The 24,680-nt window shown below is 47.8% G+C and overlaps 1 protein-coding gene across 1 annotated transcript in view; it reads right to left on the bottom strand.

Moving 5' to 3' along the window:
* Nucleotides 1–311: 311 nt before the first annotated feature.
* LOC125944254 (uncharacterized) overlaps nucleotides 312–24,680 on the bottom strand; it is a 64,033-nt gene continuing 39,664 nt past the window's right edge. The window contains exons 8-9 of the mRNA XM_049664602.1: nucleotides 11,991–12,397; nucleotides 312–476 (exon numbers count right to left, since the gene is read on the bottom strand). Coding sequence (XP_049520559.1) covers nucleotides 312–476; nucleotides 11,991–12,397 — 572 coding nt within the window. The remainder of the gene's footprint in view (nucleotides 477–11,990; nucleotides 12,398–24,680) is intronic.

Here is a 24,680-nt window from a genome sequence, read left to right as displayed (position 1 = left end):
ATTGGTTATGAGAAAAGCTAGGTAATAAATTATGACCACATAACTATTTAGTTGACCTATAAAAAAATTTAAAATTAAATTATGGGGTTTTACGTGCCAATATATACTTTGACATGGGTAAGGGGGCGCACAATGATGAGAGTTAGCCCTTTGATTAGTCATATCAGGGGAATAGAATTGCTATTTATAAAGCAGCTCTATTTGGGCGACAGTGGACCCAAGCAGGAAATATTGTAGCATTTGGATTCGCGCCATGCATACAAAATTATGCCGTGCATTCATCTGAAATTTTCAGCGAGAAATGCGAGGAATCATAGGTCTATGCGCACCTCGTTGCTGGCGTCCTTGCTATAGAAGAGGCAGTAGACGCTCTTGTAGTCCAGATCGTCGTAGTGTTCCCAATACGTTTTCCAGCTCGCTTTTTCGTCTTCGGTTGTCTTGGCCTTAATGTATTCCGCTATATCTTGAGAGATGAGCTACAAAAAAAGAAGCAATAAAGCTCTAACGACGTATCGGATCGCAGAAAATATTTGCACCATTTGCTTGAAAGACAGAAATGTGTTACGTGGAGATGACTGCACCAAAAAGAGGCGCTTGAGCAAACGCTAGATACTCAAACTTATATGTTAGTGGGAAAGTAGCAAACTGTGTGACGTTTTGTTCATTGGGAATTTTTTCCAATAATGTTGGTAGGCAGAGCAATAACATGGTAGGCCTTTCTGTGAAAAAGATTTTGATGTGGCTGTGTGTCGATGGCTGCATCTAAATGCGATAAACAACATAAGCAAAGGTTTCATTCAGTTTGGATTACACTTTCAGATGAAAGCTGCAATTAAGACCAGGTCGTTTTACAAGTATCACAAGTTCGCAACACTGCTGGTGAAAATGTGAAAAGCTGGAAAGCAAAATCCGTTTGCGAAAATAAAACTGCAGCAAATGATGGCTTATGAAGTCATCTGAGTAAGCAGTGTAAATTAACAAATGACTGTCATTGTCTGAAAAGTCCGTTGCCTAGCTGCGAGTGGCTCGGATCTTAGGGTTAGAGCTGCTGGCTACACACGATATGATAGAAATGCTTGTCAGCTTGCCTAACATCAACGAAGCCCACATCTATATAGACAGCCTCGGCACAAGTAAGTCTATTTGCCTCGTTTTGACGAGGACGAGATGAACTGTCCGCCCGGCGTCGACGGAGAGCTACGGCTTGTAATGCTCTCTGCGCAGCAGTCTGCTGAGCCCTATGATGCCTGGTTGTAGCCGCGCACGTAGTTCTACGATTCGCTTCTTCAGCAGTGGTACGTACCTTGCGAGAAGACGCCATAACGTGTAACGAAGAGGTACCCAGAATACGTGGCGCACATCTCACATCGGGATCGCGTAGATTGCGCGCCTTGTCTGAATAGCATCTCGTCGTTTGTGCCTGCGCACATAGCGTTTGCAGGCACCTTAACTAGATGGCGCCACCATACTGGTGGAGGCTGGAATCGCGTTGATTGCGCGCTTCGTCTGAATCGTATCTCGTCGACTGCGCCTGCGCACGCGGCGTTTGCAGGTGCCTTAACTAGATGGCGCCACCATACTGGCGGAGGCTCGGGTCATCTGCGCCCGAGCGCCTGCCTTGGGCGCGTTTATAGGGTATTTTTCTGCAGCATGACAACAAGCCCTTGTGTGACTCAGTGGTAAAGTATCCGACTGCCGCGCAGAGGACTTGGGTTAGATCCCGGCGGAGACCGGGTACTTTTTACAGCGTAAGCTGTTATAGGCTCATTCCAACAGCTCTTTCGGTTTGCGATGATGCCGGCGTCCGGCGAAGGTGTAGCCGCTATCGCTCGAAATGCGAAAAAAGTGTCCGATTCCCGCCGGGATCGAACCCGCGCCCGCTGCGTGGGCGTCAGATACTCTACCACTGAGCAACGCAAGCGCTTGCTATCGGGCGCCGGAAAAATGACCTTTAAAGCAGGCGCACACGATCCGAGCCTCCGCCAGTGCGGTGGCGCCATCAAATTAAGGCGCCTGCGAACCTATCGTTAAGGCACCTGCAAACTTATCGCCGACGACGAGATGCCACTCAGACGAGGCGCGCAATCAAAAACAAAAAACCACAAACACACGATTCCCAGCCTCCGCCAGTCTGGTGGCGCAATCTGGTTATGATGCCTGCAACCATCAATTACTAACGCGGCGTGCCCGACATGTAAGTTGCAGTTGTAAGGCTTGATCGGGCTCAGCAGACGGCTGTGCAGAGGGCATTATAAGCCGCAGCTCGCCGTCGATGCTGAGCGGACAGTTCAGATCGTTCTCGTCAAAACGAGACGAACAGACTGCCGCGAAGACCCTGTTGTGCGTGGTGCCCAAATTGTAGCTACTCTTGAGCCGCTCCACCAGCTTACGCTGTGACTGTGCTGCGTGTGCCTCGCAGGCTTGTGACTTTTTTTCGCATTTCCAGCGATAGCGGTTACGCGGCGGTGGCACCATCGCGAACCGAAACGGCTATTGAAATGAGCACATAACAGATTACGCTGTAAAAACACGCGGATGGGCTCGCCCAACAAGCTAGCGCTCACATGCGCAGTCGGCCTCGCTCACTGGGCTCACTTTGGTACTTCGGTGGCGTGTCTGGCGCATGACGCATGCATCTGGTGCGCCTGTGGTTAGGTAACCCAAGAAAAGTAAATCGCAAAGTATAAGTTGATCTTTACGCAAAACTTTTTAGTTTTAGCGGCAAACAATCAAAATAAAAAATAAAACACTCTCTCTAAACTTAATTTCACATTCTTTTTTTCCGATGCCCGCAGCAGCTAACGGACGGCATCAATACTAGCGTGACGTATTTCCTGTTGCCAGTTTTCGCCGAGTGTCCCCTTCGTTTAATTTCTTTCTGTATTGCTTACTCTGGAAGCTTCGTCGAGTCGCTTATACAAGACGATGCGCTTGACCTGCAGATCCGACTTCGGCGATCACCGACCGTGTTTGCCGCTGTCGCTGTGCTTTGAGTGTAACTTGCTTTCGTGGGCACAAGTTCGCCCAATAAAAAGTTAGTTTCGTCATTCGCAGTTTTGCTGCTGTATTATTCACCACCACTACTACATGACAATATTCACAATTCTACATATGTGAACATTACTGTGCACTGGGTGCAGGCACATGGTCATGACCTCAACGATTACCTTGCGCACCGCAGTGCTTACTCTTAGTCGACACCCGTTACTCATATTTCCCTTCCCTGTGACACCCGCTCTGTTCTCATTGCCCGAACACCTACCCTCCGGCGTGACACGTGTGTTCCATGCCCCTGCGTGCCTGCTCCCTTCCCCCCAATCTTTCCCTGAAGGAAGTCTCTCTCCAGAGACTTAGGGCCTGGCGGCCCTTTCACGCTTGAGGTCAACCATACGACCACATTGCCCAGTGTACGATGTGCTCCGCTCCTGAGTCTGCAGCGGATGTCCGCCATCTACTTTGCACGTGTCCTGGGGCAAAGACAATACGCGAAAGTGTACTTAAAGGTTTGCAATTGAACAGTAATCAAGATGAGGAATACGAACGATGAATCATGGACAACACATTTTATAGGTCGCTATTAGTGTATTTCTATGAACAACATCCTTATATTTATTTTCATAATGAGGTTATGCCACGTGGAAACATCAGAAAATAATAATAGAATGCACTGTCATGGACTCAACACGCGTCGCTTCTGTGCTGTCTTGGTTGAGTAAACGGCATTTGCATTACTTTATCTCATGTATAGGTGATACTGATACAAGGGTGATTAAAGTCATATCGGCAGAATTTACAGCCACGCCAGAAAACAGTTAGCAAAATGCCAGTGATTCAACTAAGTCTCAAAAGACCAATACGTTGTGCAACATCTAATGCCACATGGAAGGCCCAGAGTGGCAAAAGTGAAATGGAAAGAACAATGCAACAGCCCTAGAAACAAACCATGCCTGATTGTGGGACCTCTCAGTCCTGAAAATTCCAGAAATGTATTATGTTCTCTATTAACTGAATAACATTTACATAAATGCGCATAAATACATAAATTTACATAAATTCTCCAGTCATCATCACTGCGGAATTGAGCGCCTTGCATTTTTAGCAAGCCTTTAGGCAATGTTCCAATCAATGTTGTCATTACTTTATTATTCTGTAAAACCATGGGAGATCCGCGTTCAGACCGATAGCAGGAGCTTATATTGTGACTGCTTGAGCTTTCATTTACCCCATAACACTTGAACATTCGGATAGTCTAATATTTGGACATTCTAAAGAAGTGTTACAGTGTCCCTATAGAAATAGCTTTTCAAAAATTAACCTTTAGGCCGGTCATTTTCCTTATTATGCTGTTTTTGTCCGTGAGAAATGTGATCATGCTTTCTCTTTTTCCTTCATTTCTTGACCTGCTAGCCCTTGAGCCTAAAACACAATTATATCACCAACGGAATACCTGCGCCTTCATTATACGGCATTACGTTTTTAAATTTGGTTCTGTTTCACACTAAATAAACATCACCTCATTGTCTCTGCAAAACGTCGTGTGCTTTTTTTGCCTTTCTGTTTACAACGCGGAGTCTTGGCATGTGGTTTATGCTTACTGTATTTAATTTTTTCTGTAAAGGGTTTCTGTCATTCCCTTATGTGCCTTTCCTAACGCATCAGTGAGCCCGAACGTGCGTACTGCAGCAGCACTGCCCTAATGTGAAGCGAAATCCTTACTTTTTTCAGGGCACTATAGACCTCACTGGAGCTGCACACATTGCCATAGCCGTGCTATCGGTGATTGCAGCCCCAACAGAAGGGTTTACTCTTGCTATAAACAGAGCTCATGCGTGAACAAGAAATTTATTTATTTGTTCATTCATTCACTCACCATAATGCAAAAATATTGTGGAAGGGGACAAAACAGAAAAGCCATTACTCAACGACTTCAAGGAATCCTGGTCCCCCTATTAGTCAATGGCGGTGGCTTAGCAACAGTAGAGCTAAAAGTGCTTGATACAAGCATCAAAGGTGACTTAGAAATAACGACGACGTTGAGCGCGCGTTGAACTTGGTACACCTAATACACACTGCTCGATTTTGACATTACGAGTTTTATTAAAAACAACACAATACTAGACCGGGGCGAAGTCTCCTTAAAACGAATGGGAACGAGAAGTAATCCCTAATAAAAGTCGCAGTTTCGCCCGAAAGATGAAGCATCGATTGCGATAGCAAATTAGTAGACAGCTATACGAAGCATTCATAGTAGTTTTATCGGCCATATAAAGTTGTAAATATTAGGTTACTAACCAAATAATCAAGCACGGTGTCATGCGCGCACAGATAAACATGAACACATCTCGCTAGATGACCACGGAAACTAGTGGAAACGCTGGATGAGAAAGCGCGCCAGCGAGCAAATTGACCTTCGCGCTGGCTCTCGCTTCAACGCGAACTAAATGTCGAAAGCGCAGCGCATACGAAGCTACCGGCACTCGGCGAATGCACTTTGCCCATCGCAGATCGCTTTGAAGAGCGCACACTTTCAAGATAGCTCCGTGAGCAGCAGCCGCCGCAGCAGAACGCACCCCCCCTCCTGTCTCCGTCGCCTTCTGCCCGTGCCTCGCTCGTGAACGAAGACAGTGCGCTTTCGTCCGTCTTCCTTTCTCGCGTGCGCGAGTTTAAGCTGCGGCTGCCGGCTCAACCTCGCACGCTTCCTCTCGCACACAGCGCACGGCGCGCGGCGACGATTTTATCGCCGTTGGACTTTATACGGGGCCTCACGGCGACGACGACAGCGATAGTGCGCTTGGAGTGTCCATATAATTGCTATCGCAATAATAATAATAATAATAATAATAATAATAATAATAATAATAATAATAGTAATAATAATAATAATGTTTATTCACCAAAAAAATACAGAGCAACACAAAAAGGCCGGTCTAAGCCTCAATTGGCTTGTAGGACCGTGCCATGAACATGATACAAACGGTAAATAAAAAGATGTTGATGAGACAGAAAGACAAAGAAAAAAATGACCAGAAAAAAATAAGATAATCATTTGGTTATCCTACGTGAAACAGAAGTTGAAGCAGTGAAAATTATGAAGCCAAAGTGTTGTGGAAGTTAGTTTCACAATGACTCCTTCAATAGTTCTTTCAGCATGCTTTTTGAAGTAGCGTTAAAAATTTCATGCGGTAACTTGTTAAACATGTCCGGCACATATGCACAGCGTCTGGCCGCACCATACTTTGTGGATGAACGAGGAACCATATAGCGGACGTGTTTACGAAGTTCCCTTGTGGAGGTATTTTTTTGTTTGAAAGCGGAAGTCCAAACGTGTTTTATGACAACTGTTTCAACGAGCAAAGAATGAAAATTAGGCAGACCAAGTTCACGGAAGATATTTGCAGCTGTTACTGTTTGGGAATTGTAGGCAACATTTATAAGGATATTTTTATAATCCTGTCTACCCTGCATCTCCAACGATCCGAACAGAATCCGAAGACCGTAATACCATATCTCAATACACTATAACCCAATGCATGCACAATCAATTTTTTTACAGAGAGAGGCGCAATACTTTTCATATTAAACATCAGCCAAGCGACTGACCTCAGTTTTGAACAAATGAGTGATAAGTGATGTTGCCATGATAAGTTGCTATCGAAAAATATTCCAAGATATTTAACACAATCTACGTATGGAATAGGAGTACACTTACAAGGAATACAGTTAGACTTATGTAAGTAGAGAGGCAAGTTAATCACAGTAGTCTTGAGTGGAGAGCGAAAACATACCAGTTGTGTTTTTTGGGCATTGACAGCCATTTCATTGTTACTGAACCAAAGCATCGCATTGTACACGTCATTTTGCAACATTTCAGTTGACATTTTGTAAGATAGATGTCTTGCTAGTAACACAGTGTCGTCAGCATACTGGAACACAGAACATTTGGAAATCGCCAAAGGAAAGTCATTAACGAAGATGTTAAACAACAATGGCGATAAAATTGACCCCTGCGGTACACCCGCATTCAGCGACAACTTAGAACTGAAAACGCCCTTATCATCAGTAGCGACCACTTGAAATCGGTTGCTCAAGTAATTTTTCAGAATGTTGTAAAAGGGTCCACGAAATCCCAAAAAATACAGTTTACTTAACAAGATTTGGTGGTTTAGGGTGTCAAACGCTTTCGCTACGTCTAAGAAGAGAGCACACGTGAAAAGATTCTGATTGAATGCCGAGAACAGGTCGTCTGCAAATTCTTCAAGCAGTGCAACAGTACCGCGCCCAGAAACAAAACCAAACTGGCGATCGGTCAGGATAGAAAATTTGTTAAGAAAAGAAGACATAGTGTGGAAAAGAAATTTTTCTAAGACCTGAGCAATAACCGGTAAGATAGAAATTGGCCGATAGTTTTCAATCTTATCTTTCTTCCCTGACTTATGTAGCGGTAAAACAACTGCCGTTTTTAGGCATGCCGGAATTTCATCACCTTCCAAAAACCCATTCAGTATATGAAGAATAATATCTGCCAGAACATTGAAATTCCTTCGAATGGTGTGTAATGATACTCCATCATATCCAGTGGACTTGTTAGGACGGAAACTGAAAAGAATTTCTTCCAGATCACACTTCGAAAATTTCGGAAGAAAAGCTGACTCAGATATGGAATGCGTTAACAACCGAGTGCTTGTGGATAAAAGCCATTACTCAACGACTTTAAGGAATCCTGGTCTAATATAACAACAACAATAATAATAATAATAATAATAATAATAATAATAATAATAATAATAATAATAATAATAATAATAATAATAATAATATGACTGAAGTAGGAGGAATATTACTGCCTCACTGCCTTGTCCACTGTCATGCTTGGTGCGCCGCATGCACACAGTCTGAGTAGGCAAAAAATTATGTGAACTTAAACTAGGGTGGCCGCACACTTTAGAGCAGAAAGGTATTAAAAATCTATCGGTCCGACCTATTTCAAAAGTATTGTGTATAATTTTATTCTTTTTTCAACAAGAACGTTCCTTATGAAACTGTGTGCATATTTTCACATGCATTAGTAAATATTTTTTTCAACCACTTGTTCGTACATTGCATCATCCTGAACTGGGGGAAAGGAGAGAAGGCTTAGCTGAACGCACTTATACGCTCCGGACTCACAAGGGCTCTGGGGCTCCCACACGGAACGAGTACCGAACTCCTCAACAAGTTGGGACTTCACAACACTATAGATGAGCTCATTGAGGCGCATTCGATGTCACAAATTGCATGACTATCCAACACAAAGTCAAAGCGCAAAATTCTAGATGAAGTGGGAATTCTGCCTCGAGGAGGAGACGTCTCTAAATTCAAGCTACCCAAGGAGGTGGAGACACAATTACTTGTCGACCCCATACCTAGAAATATTCATCCTGTCCACAACAAGGGCAGAAGGGACGCCAGGGCCAAATGCATTCTGGGTAAATTGCACCAACAACAGAGCTCAGCTCTTTTTGTCGATGCAATTAGTTATGGATCGGGCAACCACTACGCTATTGCCGTGGTCGATGAGAATGGTAAATTAATAAGCGCGGCGTCACTAAGAACGAGCTCAATTCATGCCGCCGAAGAATCAAGCAAAGCACTTGCAATTACAATGAGAAGCTCCACGATTTTCTCCAATTCCCGTACAGCTATTAGGAACTACTCCGCCGGCTTCGTCTCAATGGAAGCACACAAGTTACTTATACACAGTATTAATACTCATCATTACCAGAACCGGATAGCTCATACTTAGTCTGGTCTCTGGCTCATCAGGGCCACTCGGTCAGCCCCAATGGCTGCAATCCTAACGAGCAAGCTCACGCTGCTGTGCGAGATCTCACATGCTGCGCATCAGATCGGGAACTGCTCCAGGATGACTGCGGCTCCTACAAAGACCCACTTAGCACTTTTCACGAAATCACCTCACACTACAGGGACGGCAGGAGGTTTTTTCCTCCGCCCCCCCCCCCCCCCCCCCCCCCCCATAAGAAGCTCAACAGAGCTCAGGCAGTCACGTTAATAATGCTTCAAAGTAAATCTTATCCTACACCTTTTGTGCTTAACAAAATTGACCAGGAGTTTGCCGCGGAATGTAAAAGTTGTGGACACACTCCGTGTCTATTTGATCATATGTTCTGGGTGTGCCCCAACCAAAGGGCTTCGGACTTCTACAGTGAGGAGGACTGGAGTCGACGAATATCCAGTGAAGTCTTCCAAGGTCAACTCCTGGCCGTCCGGAGAGCTCACGACATCGGGAAAGCCTTTGGCCTACCGGTGCCTACGTGGGCGGAGCCACCGACTTTGCCTGGGGCTTTTGCCCTCGAGCCCTAGTTTCTCTGGACCAAAATAAAGTTCTTGCCATGCCATGCCAACCATTATACGCTCATTGAGGCGCATTGAGGCGCAATGAGGCGCAATGAGGCGCATTGAGGCGCAATGAACGAACGCCTCAATGAGCGCCTCATTGAGGCGCAATGAGGCGCTCATTGAGGCGTTCTGGTTATGTTGGAAGTGAACTAAGATTTGTTAACTTTCGTACTCCAGGCTGTCGTGAAAGTTTTTTTTACTTTCAGAAGAACACTCCAAATAACATCTATGAAAAATACAAGCAAAGCTATGAGCGACAATTTCGCGTCCTACTCCACCATTACGACGTGGTGATCACAATTTTTACGGTGTAAAATTTTAACAGAAGACGCCTCAGGCTCCGAGAAGCGTTCGACCACTTCAGCTCCTGAAATTGTTTTATTGCGATAGCAATTATATGGACACTCCTAAGCAGATTTCTGCCGTCGGCGTCGCTGTCGCCGTGAGGTTCCGTATGACGTCAATGGAGATGAAATCGTCGCCGCGCGCCGAACGCTGTATGTGCGAGTGAAAGGGCGCGAGGGACGTGCGCGTTCACGGGGAGTGAACGCACGGCGGAGAACAAACGCGCGTTCTGCGCCGTGCTCCCTTAAGGGCTGCAGAAGTAGGAGTATCTCTCCTCCTTTACAATCACCATATATGTAGAGCAAAGCGCCGCGCGAATGGCCTTGGGGGGGGGGGGGCAGGGGGAGGGAGGCGACGTTTAGCTGCGGCACCAAGTGCCTATTTATATAAGAGGCTCCGGCAACAGTCACCAACGCCGCACGCATTTTGTGCGAACGCGGGCAAAACGCCGACGGCGTCGACAACAGTTCTGCGTGTTGCCGGTGCTGCTGCATGTCCAAGTTTATACAGCTGATAAAGCTACTATGATTACTCCGTATAGCTCTCTACAAATTTGCTATCGCAATTGATGCTTCGCCTTTCAGGTGAAACTGCGACAACTTTTCTTTTCTTTCTTGTTGTTCACTACTTGCTACCCGGACACGGGTGAAGCTCGGCTAAATTAATTGCTCAGATCTTAGACATGTCCAGGGAAAAATTCGCAATAAAATCATGGGCAGTTGGCAAATGAAGAAGCTGTCGGCTAAACCGAAAGCCAAATATTTGAAACACGATGAAACGCGCCGCCAGGCCCATGGAAGTGTCACAGCTTATTAAGGCGATATCGTCAGGGCCCCGTGTCACAGAAAATCGGGTGTCGGCGTTCGGCGTTCTCTTGAGCGAAAGTTACCACATATATTTAGGTATATGTATATGCCACAGCTTGCACTATTACATGCGATATATGCGCGTTATAATGCCACGCCATTCAATCACTAAAGTTGCTCATACCTTGTCTTACATTCTTGGCAAAGTTATTCCTAGGAATTTTGAGAATCATAGCCCACAAACAAATGTCATGAAACAAAACACCGACAGCACATGCCTTTTATGTTAAATCTTCTCAGGGTGAAATAGTAAAAGTGCGAAACAATAACAGGAACCGGAAACTGATGTAATTTTTTTTTTTTTGCCGCGGCTGTGCACTCCCTTGGGATCGACCCACGTAAGAGCCCGCATTCCTACCAGAAAGCTAGCCTTCGTGCATAGCGTTCGCCGCCATCTTTTCCCGGTAAACATTACGGTTACATAAAGCTGTAGTTTCTGGGAAGAGTGAAAAGCTGTCAGGAATCTTTGAATGCTATCGCGTTCCACTCCTAAAGGCGAATATTGTATTTCTTGACCTTCATTTCTTTGTGTATTTCGAGAGATTCCGCGACCATTCCTTCAACCCTTTGGCCACCGTAGAGGAAAAATGGCTGCATCAGTGTGATTCCTAAATTGCTCACCCTTCCTTGCATTGGCGCCAATCGGCTTATTCGCAACCAAAGGAGGTCAGTGCACAGGAATCGTCCGAGAATTTTATGGGCACAATATGTTTGGATAAACAACGGATGCTACTGATCAACTACCTCCACAGGGTATGTACAGTGCAAGCAAGTTACCAATTAAATTTACTGTGTGAATGAAATGTTTTCAAGAGCAAACAAACTGGGCACTTGCGGAGAGGTCTCTTCTTTTTGCATGGCAATACTCCTGCAGAATGGAGTGCAGGAGAATGGTTCGTTCGAGCAAACTAGGGTTTAAATATCGACCACCCACCTCACCAACCTGATTGGGCTCTGTAGCTATGTTTTTTTTGTTCGCGAAGCTCAAACACAACTTTTCCAGCACCCTAGTACTTTAGCCACTGAGACAATCAAAGTGCTACGACACACTTTTTATTACACAATTATTATGAACACAAAGCCTACAAAGCATCAACTAACTACCAGACAACACATACATCTTGTCGAAACCATCTTTGCACGGTGTAATTAAGCGTTCGCGAGCAAAGGAACTCGCACAGCACACAAAAATAAAAAAAGAAACGGGATATCAAGCCACGCTCGGCCCGCCACTGAAATAACCCTTGCCTCACCCGCCAAGTCGCAGTAAGTAGCCAGGCATTAAGCTTTGTAATGGAACACAAACGCTCCCTGTCAGTGCAAATAACATACTGAACGTAATTTGAATCCCAATCTTCGCGTCAATCTCATCACAACACTTACCTGTCCCAGGACTGCGTAATTGTACGCGGCCAGGCCATCGTCGTAGTAGTAGGGTGGCGCGAATAAGTGCGGCACAGTCCCGTTAACCATCTTGTCAACCGTCTCAGCCAGTAGCTCCAGGTGCGCCTGGAAAACGGGTGGAAGCACGTGCCACGCGCGCAATCGCCGCAGCCAATCGGCGACGAAGCCGGCCTGGGGTATGGTGTCAACGCCAGCAAAGAGGCGCGGAGCCTGGCTGGAGTGGGCGTTCGTCGACTCGGGGAACGTCATGCTCGCCACCTCGCTGCCGTCGGCGCTGATGAGCCGCAAGCCGACCGGGCCACGGGTGATGGCTGCCGCGGTCTGTTGCAAGCGGGCCATCATCCGCGTGATGTCCAGGATACGCGCTAAGGGCATGGCGCTGGGGCCTGCGACGTAGACGTGCACACGTTCACAAACCCCAGGCGGTCGAAATTAATCGGGAGTTCCTGAGTAAGCCATGCTTCATAATCAGAAGGTGATTATGGCACGTAAGACGCCACAATTTAGTTAACAATGGCTAGACACCCAGAAATGATGCCACGCAGCACACAGCGTTTACTCGCACCTAGAGTGCTTATTTGCAGTATACGTGATGTAAATGTGTGTGGAGTTATATCTCTCAAAGAAAAATAACGAAGACAAGCGAGAAATGACGTAGGTAAAAGTATTCTGCAAGTCGTATCGGTTGACATTGAAAAGGCTTGGCGATAAAAAAGAAAAGGTGGAAAGGCGGTCCCAAAGAAAAATGATCATTTACTAAGGCATGACACTAAGAACAAGCAGCCCAACAGGTTTTTTAAACAAACGCGTGACAGGCCGACTGCAGAAGGGGTCATAATCAGGGGCCAAATTCATGCAGATTTTCGCGCGGAAGTCCTGTTTCCCACTCACCAGACACGATCATTTATGATATGTCTCATATCAGGGTTGGTTGACATTGCACTTACGAACTGTTCTACCGTACGGGCCCAGATTCATTCGCCCAGTACTAGGCCAAGTAAGTACTAGGCCCCGATTTGTTCGGCGAGGAAACCAGGGGCCGAATTCACGAAGATTTCTGTTCGGGAGTGACTTACGCCATCGGTGAGCCCGCTTCACTAATGATATGTACAGCATAAGCGTTGAGTGAAATGTTTCCTTGCGAACAATGCAAACGTAAGGCGCTTCGTGTGAATACTGCGCAGGGACAGTATTCACAAAGCTTTCTATTCGGAAGTGTTTTTTTGCCACCAAGAAAAAAAATGCCGTGGTGGAACGCGGTTAAACCAAGTTTGCCGAGCGGTTTTGCAAGCATACCTGCAGGGTTTTTCTTGCTTTGGGAAAGGACACAGACGCTGCTCGGCGCCGTCAGCAACTACCGCATCTACAACTGCACCACCAGACAACGCACAGATGCTGCTCAGCGCTGCATCAGCAGCGAGCGAATTGAGCTTCATCCTCCGTCTCGCTTCAACGTGAACTAATCGTCGAAAGCACAGAGCATACGAAGCTACCAGCACTCGGCGAACTTTGCCCACATCGCAGATCGCTTTCAAAATATGGGTGCCCACGTGGCGTGCGCAGCAGCCGCCGGTAGTGGCAGGCTAAGTCCCAGTTTGACCTTGGCTGAGCTTGACGGTCAGATTTATGGAACTAGGCGTTTTCTTGGTTTGAACCTGGAGTAGTAGAGCTATTGCTCTAATAACACATCCAGTGCCGGGATTGACTGACTTTTTTCTGATGAATAATTCTAGCGCAACACATTTCTTTAGGTTAATACTGGCCCAGTTTCTCTTAGCGAGAAGAAAATCTAGGATGTGATGACGCAAAAGACCAGCATGCTTAATTTCTGTAGCTGAACAATTTATCCGTTGGGCAGTATTTTTCTGCCAATGACTTTATAAACTTCCGAAGGGTAATGAGGTCGTAACGAAGTGCCCATGACAGGTTGACGGTGCTCGCTTCCTTTAGAAGATTCTCCAGATATAATGCTCTATTCCCCGTTGCAGCTGCGGATAATCCAGTGAGATAATGGTCCAATTACTGCGCATATAATAGAGCACGTAAACAGAGCCCGTCTGATTTCGTTTACTCTAGTAATGGTTCACCACTAGCGAATCTTGAACATGAGTAATTAGGTGTTACCTTAACGTTTGACCTCAGAGGGACACATACGTTGCCAACATTATTGCAGCTGCACTATGTAAGCTGTTTCATATAAAAACATGTTTCATGATGGTGCCCGCGTCATCAAAGCTACCAGCATCCCCTACGTTCGTAAGACCAATGTTAGAATATGACAACACGGTTTAGTAGCCTCATTCGTTAACTAGTATAACAAAATCGCAATCGGTACAGCACAATGTCATAAGCTTTGTGTATAGCAAGTATAAACGCACCGACTCTCTTATAGCGTGACCACTATAAAATGAATTTGTTTAAGTATGTCGGATTTGCGCAGTCGTGCCGGACTCGACATAAGCATAAATAGACACACAAAAAATTATTTCATTCAAAATATACTCGTTTAGGCAATAATTTTTTCCACTTAACAAACGCGAAAGGAATCGATCAAATCCAAGTTTCACGAACGCCGAAACATTGTCCGCATTCGCCCCAAAGTTAGGAACTACACCTAGACTTTAGTACCATCGCCATTACCACACACGCTCTCTCATTTTAGCGCTAGTTCAGTTTGATTAGATCCTTGCACTTATAGACATGTATTCACTTCTCCTAACACTTGCTGTTGGTGAGCGGTCAATGTGCACCCGTTTTAGTGTTGAAATAGTTTCATTATGTTACTGCACGTCAATTCACTCTTCTACTAATATCAATTGTTTATTTCATTCTCATTTTTTTATTCCCATTTTTGTAGATTATTGTAATACTGCGCCTAGTTGTGCTTCGGTTTCTTAAGTATTATTTATTCATGTTTTGCCATTGCGATTGATTAATATGGCGTTGATTCTCTTTACTTGACAAACTTCCTAGGACCTCATTTCTTATTATATAACTGATTGTGATACTTCCTCGCTGGCTGTGCTTCGTTTCTTGTGCACAGCGCGCATGTTTTCGAAATGTTTTTTTTTATAGTTGATTCAAAACTTCTTTCTATAATCTTTTTTTAAATATTTTATGGTGCGCGCGCATGCGCATGATAGTACAATATCAAACTTGATTAACGATGTTGATGTTGTTAGCATGAAAAACTGCTTAGAGCGCATTTATTGCTTTAATCCTATCCCGGCGAACACGCTTCCTTTTTCTCGTGGATGTGTTCATGTGCTTGTGCAGTGCGCATGTATTCAAAATGTCGATTCCTTTTTCTTTATAGCACAATCATTCCTTTTATTAATTAATTATGGGGTTTTACGTGCCAAAACCAGTTCTGATTATGAGGAACGCCGTAGTGGGGGACTCCATAAATTTGGACCACCTTTGGTTCTTTAACGTGCACCTAAATCTAAGTACACGGGTGTTTTCGCATTTCGCCCCCATCAAAATGCGGCCGCCGGGGCCGCGATACGATACCGCGACCTCGTGCTCAGCAGCCCAACACCATAGCCACTGAGCAACCACGGCGGGTAATCATTCCTTTTTTCAATCATTTGTAGTGCCCGCCTGCTATGCTCCCAAGTGATAGTGGCAACATAGCAAATAATCAAATAAAGAAATGCTTCACTTAACGCAGAGCACCAAGGTCATTCGACCACAATCATATGAAGCCAACAGGCAATGATACCAAGGAGAGCATAGGATAAATTGCTTGTTTTATTTGAATTGTAGAAATTATAAAGTGAAGGTAAATGAAAGCGGATGAAGAAATCTCTGACTGACGGTTGGAGTCGAATCCGTGAGCGCATTAGGCGTGCGATGCACTTATCAATTGAACTACCGCAGCATGGTTCTCGCATCTACTTTCTTAGTTGTGAACATTTTATGATACATATAAACATATATATAAAGCTATCATAACAAATGTTTACGTTATTCATGTGTCAAAGTAGCCATTCACCTGTTGCATAACTTTTCTTTCTTTTTTCCACAGAATGAAGTGCTAGAAGACGTCCGTACTCTAGACACCCGTCGTGCCTACGGCAATTGTTGCAAAACATCCTGCTCCATTCCCGCCAAGAAAACTGACAAGAGCGAACGACAATCAGCAAATCGCTAACTGCGGCCGAACAGGCCAAAAATAATCTAGGTTCTGCTAAAAGATAATGTTATGGCGACGTATACATTCGGCGTAAACTACAAGGTAATTAATCTCGTTCGTGCAAGCTCGTATGCGTTGGCACGCCGACACAAGCTTGCACCAAGATAGGACTTTAACGGCATCTTCGGCTGGCTGTTTCGGAGCGCTCTAGACCGCTCTCGCGAGCGGCGTTCTCTTCGGCTGGTTGAAAGAGGGTGCGCGCCTTGCGTTCGGCTGGTTCTTTTCGATCGCTATACTCCTATTTTCTTCTTTACAACCACAATCTCTCTATCTGTCTTCGCGCTCTCTGAGGCGCTCTGAGCTGCTGCTGTAAATGCTCTTTTTTTTTAAGAAAGCTTGCCCTTAGGTATAATACAATGCATATCAAAAATACACGAACAAACTTGACTCGTGCAAAAAATCTAGAAGTGAACGATGATATTGTCCATGAATCCAACGTTCTAGGTCGGTTAGGCGGCCAGGCCGAAGCCCTGGTGCCCGTAGGTGGGGGAGGCGGCTTAGGTGAAGTCCTGGGTACGTCCATAATAGGTGTGTCACTGTCACATTATGAGAGAGAGAGAGAGAGAGAAGTCATAGGGGAAAGGCAGGGAGGTTAACCAGGCTGAGCCCGGTAGGCTACCCTGCACATTATGAATTGTAGTGTCACAAAATGGGCACGATGTATCATAGGGATCGTGGTACTGTTGTGCTCAGAGAATACGAAGCGACTGCGCGTCCGCCGGTTGCGATTTATTGAACCAGCTGGTCAAAGATGGCACTAGGGCGAGCCTTCGCCTCACGCGTTCTCTCCTCTTCGTCTTCAGTTTTCATCACACTCCCGCGGCCGCTTTGCACGTGTGCGCCTCCAGGAGGTAAAGCCGCTGTATAGGACGTCGCACTTGCTGGCAGTTCGATAGTAGTATCAGGAAGGACCACGCAATACCGTCTCTTCCTTGAAACGCCTTAACGACGCGGCCCATCTTCCATGCCATAGGCGGAGTGTTTATGTCCTCGACGACTACAACATCGTCGGGCTTTAAGTTCGATGATGGTACAGGCTTGCTGTGGTGAGCAGCTACCAGGAAAAAAAGGTATTCCTTCTTCAACTGCTTCCAAAGCCTGCGAAGCAGCTGTTCCCGATGCCGAGCTCGTCGTCGAAGGTCAGGCACATCAGCATTAGGAGCAGGGTTTTCTTGTTCTCTTGGCAAAGTTACGAGACGCTTGCCGACTAAGAAGTGTGAGGGCGTCAGAACTTCTGTGGATGTGACGTCATCCTCCAAGTAGGTGAGCCGACGGCAGTTAACTGCCGCCTCAACTTCAGCAAGCATGGTGAGTAGCTCACTGTAGCTCAAGGTGCTCCGTCCCAGGCAATGCTTCAGTGCATCCTTAATTGTGCGGATTACACGCACCTACAAGCCTCCGCGCCACGGCTCACATTCAGCAATAAAGCGCCATTGGATTCGGTGAGAGCTGGCATAGTCTTGAACGTTGTCTTCGAAAAGGGAGCACAAATGCTTGGCGCTGCAGCGAAATGTTCTCGCGTTGTCAGAGTGCACGACAGCAGGAATTCCACGCCGTGCTGCAAAGCGTCCGAAGGCTAGCAAAACTGCTTGCGCTGTCATATCTGTGGTCATCTCCAGGTGTACTGTCCTCGTCGCAGCACAAGAAAAAACATCGATGTTCACTTTTGCAGTGGATGGTAATTCAGCACGACAATAGAGTGGCCCGCAGAAGTCAATTCCCACCACTTCAAACGGTGTTGCTTCACTAATTCTTTCCCTTGGCAAGGGAGCTACAGGGGCAGCTTCGGGAAGTAGGCATCGTCGGTGGCATGCTAAGGACGCTTTCAGAACGCGTTTCACTGTGCGACGCCCCTTTGAGGATCCAAAAGCGTTCCCAAAGGTCCAAGAGGGTGAGTTGAACTCCTCCATGTAGGAGTGTTACGTGTGTTGCATCAACCAAGAGGTCGGGGAACCGGTGATCTGCAGGAAGCAAGATCGGATGCTTCAATTCCTCTCGGTCGTTAAGCTGCTGCAGTCGGCCTCCTACACGAAGTAGCCTGTCACGGCCGAGAAACAGCTTTAACGTCAGCACACTGGAGCTGTTGGCAACTCGTCCTTCCTCCAAGGCCGTGACTTCGATTGCGAATGCGGAGTGTTGGACAAGCCTCCACCAATACATCTACGCCTGGTGCAACTCTGACGCCATAAGTGGTCCGGTACAAGATGGCGTGTTCTGCGAAGCGTTCCGAAGAAACCGCATGATCCAAGCCGTTACTCGGAGTATTCGGGAAAGGCGTCCAAAGCTTGCAACCTCAATCAGTGGCTCGTGTGAGGGCGAAGGGGGTGCCACAACTGCGGTGGGGCAAGCGGATATCTCTTCACTGGTCTCGCTAGAAAGGGCCTCCTGTGAAGGAGCAGAACAAATATTCGCAGGACATTGCAAATGCGACTGTGACAACCACGTAGGACCAGTCAACCAGCAAAACATGCGCGTCAATAACTGGGCTGCTACTCCACACGTGAGCAAATCTGCTGGGTTGTCGGTGCCTGCGCAGTGCCTCCAAGGATACACCGAAGTCCAGCGTTGGCTTTCGAGAACACGGTTTCTCACGAAAGTCTCCCATCATTTTGCGTAGCAGCAATCCAGTGTAGGGCTATCGATGAGTCGCTCCAACAGACGCCCTGACAGCTGGATGTTTCTGGAATTCCTCGGAGGTAGTTCCAAAGCCTGGCAGCCAACAGGCACGCAAGCAGCTCTAGGCGTGGCCGCGAGGTAGTATTCAGCGGTGCGACCCTGCACTTGCTCATGAGCAGCTGAACCTTAAATGTTCCTCCTCACATCCCGTAGCGCTTGCAGACGGCTACACCGTACGCCAGTGGGCTTGCATCGCAGAACACGTGAAGTTGAAACGGTAGAATGTGTCGCGGAGTGTGACAGATGACGCAGGGTGGAATTCGCTGCGAGGAGAGCGTCGGTAATTCGCATGTCCAGCCTTCCCACTGTTTCTCGACGTCTTCTGGTAATGGCTCGTTCCACACTGAGTTCCTACGCCAAAGCTGCTCGAACAATAACTTCGCTCGAATGATGAAAGGAGCCATGAGACCTAACGGATCATAAATTCTTGCGAAGGGCTGTAGAATGATGCGTTTCGTGACTGAGTGCGCAGCGACAAACTCGGAAACGGCTTTGGTGGTAAGCATGATATCGTCAGCGTCGCGGTCCCACACTAAGCCAAGCAACTTTGTTGTTGCTTTGGCTTCTCCAATGTTGTCGAGGGAAGTGTTGTCCTTGAGGAATTGACGGCAATGAACGCTGGAGTTGGAGCACCACTTTCTCAACTCCATACTTGCATCTGCTAAGACGGCCAATGCAGCACGGTAGATTTCGAGGACATCTTCTTCAGTGGAAGCTCCTATGACAAGGTCGTCAACGTAGAATGATGTCTTGAGGCGTGTAGCTATTATTGGCTGAGTCTTTTTCCACATTTCGAAGTGATGCTGCAAAGTAGCAGATAGAAGGAAAGGGCTAGACGACGCTCCGAAGGGCACACGAGGCATTCGCCATTAGACAATGGAAGGTATTTTCCCTTCGTCGCCGTGCAGTCGGTCGACCCATAGAAAGCGGAGAGCGTCGCGGTCTTCAGCTGAAATTTAAATTTGAAGGAAAGCCTTCCGGATGTCCGCTGTCAGGGTAATTGGGTTCATCCTGAACTGTACAAGCAGTTACAAGAGCTCAGCACCAAGTTTCACCCCTTTGTCCAAGATATTGTTGAGCGATGACTCGCTACGTTCATGGGAAGAGGCGTCCAACACTACGCGTATATTCGTAGTGATAGCTTCCCGCCGGATGACTGCATGGTGCGGAAGGTAGTAAACCGTCGCTTCCGGTTCTCGAGAGGTGTTTACACGTGCGGCGTGACCTTCTTTGAAGTACTCACTGATGGTGGGGTCATACTCCGGGAGTAGCTCCTGTTTCCTTCGAAGCGGTGAAGCTGGCGTCTGAGCCGGTTTTCGGCGACACTTCGATTGGTGCTAGTCAGTCTTCCCTGGTGCCTTATCATGAGAGGAACCACGTAACGTCCAGCTTCCTTGTACACGTACTGTGTGAACTGAGTCACTGCCGTTTGGACACAAACTCCGGCGGTATACTGAGGGTCGGTGATCACTATTGCTTCGAGTCGCCACATCTCCGTCGGGTCAGCAATGTCATGTGCGGCTTGCCCATTCCGCTCACACGCAAGAAATAGGGCAGATGCGCTGGAGTTTCAATTAGGGATGGCATTGGCGGGCCTTACTGGGTAGACGCCTTGCACCAGCCAACCGAAGACCGTCTCAACCGCGCATAGATCGCTGCTTAGACGTTCTATTCTTCCGGTCACTATGCGCCAATAGTAATCTGATCCTATAAGGACACTGATTGTCGGTATCGGCCGATCGCCCAGTCTATTCTCATCTGCGACAAACATCTTGCGTTCATGTAACTGTGCGAGGAGATCTTGTCCGATGGCTGGAGTCTTCACGGTGCAGACTTCCGGTACCTCAAACGCATCGATGGTGACGCTGCGTGAGTCGAACCGACTATGAAGTTCGAGCTTGACGCTTCGACAGCTGTAAGGGCGGGAACACTTATAACTGCCAAACGTCCAGAGAGAGAGGTCTTCTGTCCCGACGGAAGGCAGGTCGAGCCTTTTGGACAGGTCGCGTCGAATAAAGGTTCTCTGGCTGCCGGTGTCAAGCAGTATTCGAACTAACACGCAATTGTGTTTTCCGGACGCCCAAACCCGTTTGCATCAAGACAGGTGCAGACGTATCATTACTAGCTGGAGCACTTGTCACTGGCGGCTTGACACTTTTCGTTGGATCATGGTGGACAAGTGGATCACTGCTCTCCGGCGACGGGTAGTTGCGATCTTGGTTCCATATGGCGCAAAGTACGGAAAGGTGACGTTTAGAGCATAACTTGCACTTGAGACACGCGGCGTTGCGGTACATTCGTGCTACATGGCCCTCTCTGCCGCATTTGAAACATCAGTTCTTTCCAGCAAGCCGGCGTCTGATCTTGTGGGCTGACAATGTGGCATGGCAGTCCTTTATGGTGTGGTCACGGTGATCGCACAGTAAACAGCAGGGATGGTTGTTCGATGCAGATCCTGCGGGCAATGCTAATGCTGACGGTACTGGCGGTGGTAGACAAGGTTGACATCGCCCGTGTCCCGCAGAGGTATCTTTCGGTAGACACCTTGAACGGGAGGCCTGGCTCTCTTCTCTGCTCTCGACTTGCACCTGCAGGAACTTCATGACCTTCCGCACCTCCTCTTGCCGCGACCTCGGAATAGCCCCGTCATCGGGCTAGGTCTCCTTCCTGCGTTTACGGTAGAGAATCGCGATATCTTCGGGAAGCGATCGCATAAGGACGCGATGAAGGATAACCGCGTATTCTGACGCTGGAACCCCGAGGCTGTCGAGGCAGCTTGTACGAAAGTGCACCTCTTTGTAGAGATCCCGCAGCTGCGATACTTGAGACGAGCGATCAATGGGCGCGTTGGCAAGTAAACAGCCGATGTGGTCGTCAACGAGGGCGGTATGACGGCCGAATCTCTCTCGGAGCATTTTCACTGCTACAGCGCAGTTCGCTTCCGCCAGACGCACACCTTCGATTGCACGCTTCGCTGTTCCGGTTAAGTAGGATCTTAAGTACAAAAATTTCTCGATGTCGGACAGCTCGCGGTTGTTATGGATCGTGGCCTCGAAATGTTCCCAGAAGCCCTGCCACTCGCGAAGTTCAGCGGAGAAAACGGGTACCTGTAGTTTCGGTAGGCCAACTCCGTGCAACGGCGCTCGGGAACTTGCTGGAGTGGAGACGCTTGGGTGGCGGTTTCGCTCAGAACGCCCTGTGGGGTGCTGTCTCCGGCTCTTGCAGCAGATTTCGGAATGAAGCGCACCCGGCTCATGGTGTTGCGGATCTTGTCGTGGTACTCCAGAGCTACGGTGGCTTCCACTTCATACTCGTCACCGTCGTCCATGAGGTCGGCAATCGTCTCGTTGAGTGCTGCTAGTGCCGAGTCCTTGTCCTGCAGGTGATCCAAAATAACTTGCAGGTCGGCTGGCGAAGGATGCTCGGCTTGTAGCGCTTCAGTAGCGGACGAGATGAGCCTTGTAGCAGCGGCTCGAAGTACGCCTCTGCTGCCTCGCAGTCAATACATCGTCGGTGCAGGACGCCAGTCGTCTCCCGGGTTTCACAGCACCATAAATGTAAGGAAAGAAGCAACTGCGCGTCCGCCGGTTGCGATTTATTGAACCAACTGGTCAAAGATGGCACTAGCGCGAGCCTTCGCCTCACGCGTTCTCTCCTCTTCGTCGTCTTCAGTTTTCATCAGTCACAGACGGGGTGAGCGCGACCCCGACGAGCAGCCTCCGTAACGTAACCTCCTCTCGGCGGGTTAACCCACCAGGAAGGTCTGACCCACACGGAGGTATAAGAGCTCGTATGGTACGTCGGAGGTTTTCTTTTTCCCGGAGCAGTTGTCCGCAGGCGTCTTCACGAAAATGTGGAAGTGGGTACGTTATGTTCTCAGGGTGGGTTGCCAAATCTGATCCAAATAGACCCGGCAGGTCTGCTCGAAGCACCCACTGGACGTGTATCACTAAATTCGTAGTGGCAGCGATATGGTGAATGCTATCCGAGAGAAGAGAGGACCGAGATACCCTACGTATGTCGCGGATGGCTTGAGTCGAGTTCGTGCGAATGATGAGCTAAGAATATCGAGCAGCTTGAACAAAAGGGAGCAACGCGGCCAAGCCTTCCCGTATGGCGGCAAGCTCGGCAAGATAAGCCGGCGGTGCAGGATCGGTAACATACGGGCACGTTTAGCCTGTCTGATGGTATCAATGGGCCCACGAGAGCTGTGTGAATCGTGGTACCATTAACACTGGCGTCAGTGTATGCTACGAGAGTCGCATCGTCTTGATTATCATCGGTGCGACGAAGTCGGGAAACTTGAGCGTTTGCCTGGCGAGGAACCGGGCTATGCAGACGACCAAGAAGCTTATTGACACTTAATTGTACCTTGCTCCACGGAGCTAGATCGGGTGTCGTAGAAGCTGGATTGTCTATTTCATGTCCCATGTACCGTGCAAGTGCAGCAGCCGAGCATAGCTTCGATGGCTTAAGGGAGAGCGCGCATGGATCTTGGTGCAGCCGTTCGTGAAGAGTGTTGAGTTGGGATTCGGCCTGTAAGCTTGGCAGCGGAGTTAGACGTGGCAGTCCCGTTATGGCCCGCATTGCTTCCTGATTAATGACCTCAAGGCGAGCCCATTCTGTTTTCGTGAAGTGTTGAAACTGGGCTCTGTAGATGAGTCATGGTTGCAGTAGGGAACGGAAAGGAAGGCGAGCCATGTTGGTGCGCGATCCGCCAGATTTCTACGCAACCCGATGTATCAACTGTATCGTTTCTGCGGTTTGTTGCTTTGCTTTCTAGTCCCATGGCCCCGCAGATACGGAGGCATCCATTTCAAGGCCGAGTACACGGATAGTTGAAGCCTCGTGCAGTGGCTGCTGATCCAGATTTAACAGAAGAGGCCGGAGTACCAGTAGACGGCGCCCATACTTGTTCGCTCCTGACATGTACGTTGTCTTGTCCTTGGAATTTTCAAGCCCTATCTGAGCACACCAGTTGGGTATTACGTTCAGGGCCTCTTGAAGCGCTTGTTCTCGGTGGCAGATCTCAGGATGAACTGACCAAACGGTGATTTCATCGGCATATATTATGTATTGTGCGTTACGTATCGGCGCTAGCTTCCAAGCTAGAAGAAGGAGGGCGATGTTGAAAAGGACTGGTGTGAGCAAAGATCCCTGTGGGACACCCCGATGTGCGACAAACTTACCTGCTGCATGCCCAGCCAGGATAATGGAGAAGGAGGTGCGACCGTGCAGGAAGGCTTGGACGAATGAGCAGACACGGCTAGGGAACTGAAGCCAATGGAGAATTCGAACAATTGCTTCGTGACTCACATGGTCATACGCTTTGCGGATGTCCATTGCCAGAATAGTGCGAATTCTTCGGGAGCGGCCTCCGATGAGAACCATAGAAGAAAGGTACTCAAGGCTATCCTCGGTGCCCAGATGAGGACGGAACACAATTTTGCCAGTATCCCAATTTGGCTCGAGCCACCATGCAATACGTGTTGCGAGCATACGCTCCATTAGTAAATAATCTCGACGACTGCTCCGACGACAGGGCTTGGAGCGCTCAGAGCGCTTGCGGATGAAGGAGAGCGATAAAAAAATGTGGGAAGCTTGCACTAGTGGTGCAAGGTTCGAGCAAACAGCGGAGCTGGTGATCGACCTAGATTCTTCCAGGTTTTACTAGGCTTGGCAAAGTTTTGCTAGGAAATGCTAAGTGCTGCTAGGCAGGGTATTCCGAATCGGCTCGCCGCCGGTGCACAGATTACCGCTTGCCCGCGCGACGCGCTCCATGATGAGCGGCTTCT

Source organism: Dermacentor silvarum, chromosome 3 (genome assembly GCF_013339745.2).
Source record: "Dermacentor silvarum isolate Dsil-2018 chromosome 3, BIME_Dsil_1.4, whole genome shotgun sequence".
Taxonomy (NCBI): domain Eukaryota; kingdom Metazoa; phylum Arthropoda; class Arachnida; order Ixodida; family Ixodidae; genus Dermacentor; species Dermacentor silvarum.
The sequence above is the reverse complement of the archived record's forward strand: the minus strand, read 5'-3'. Positions and strand labels throughout refer to the sequence as shown.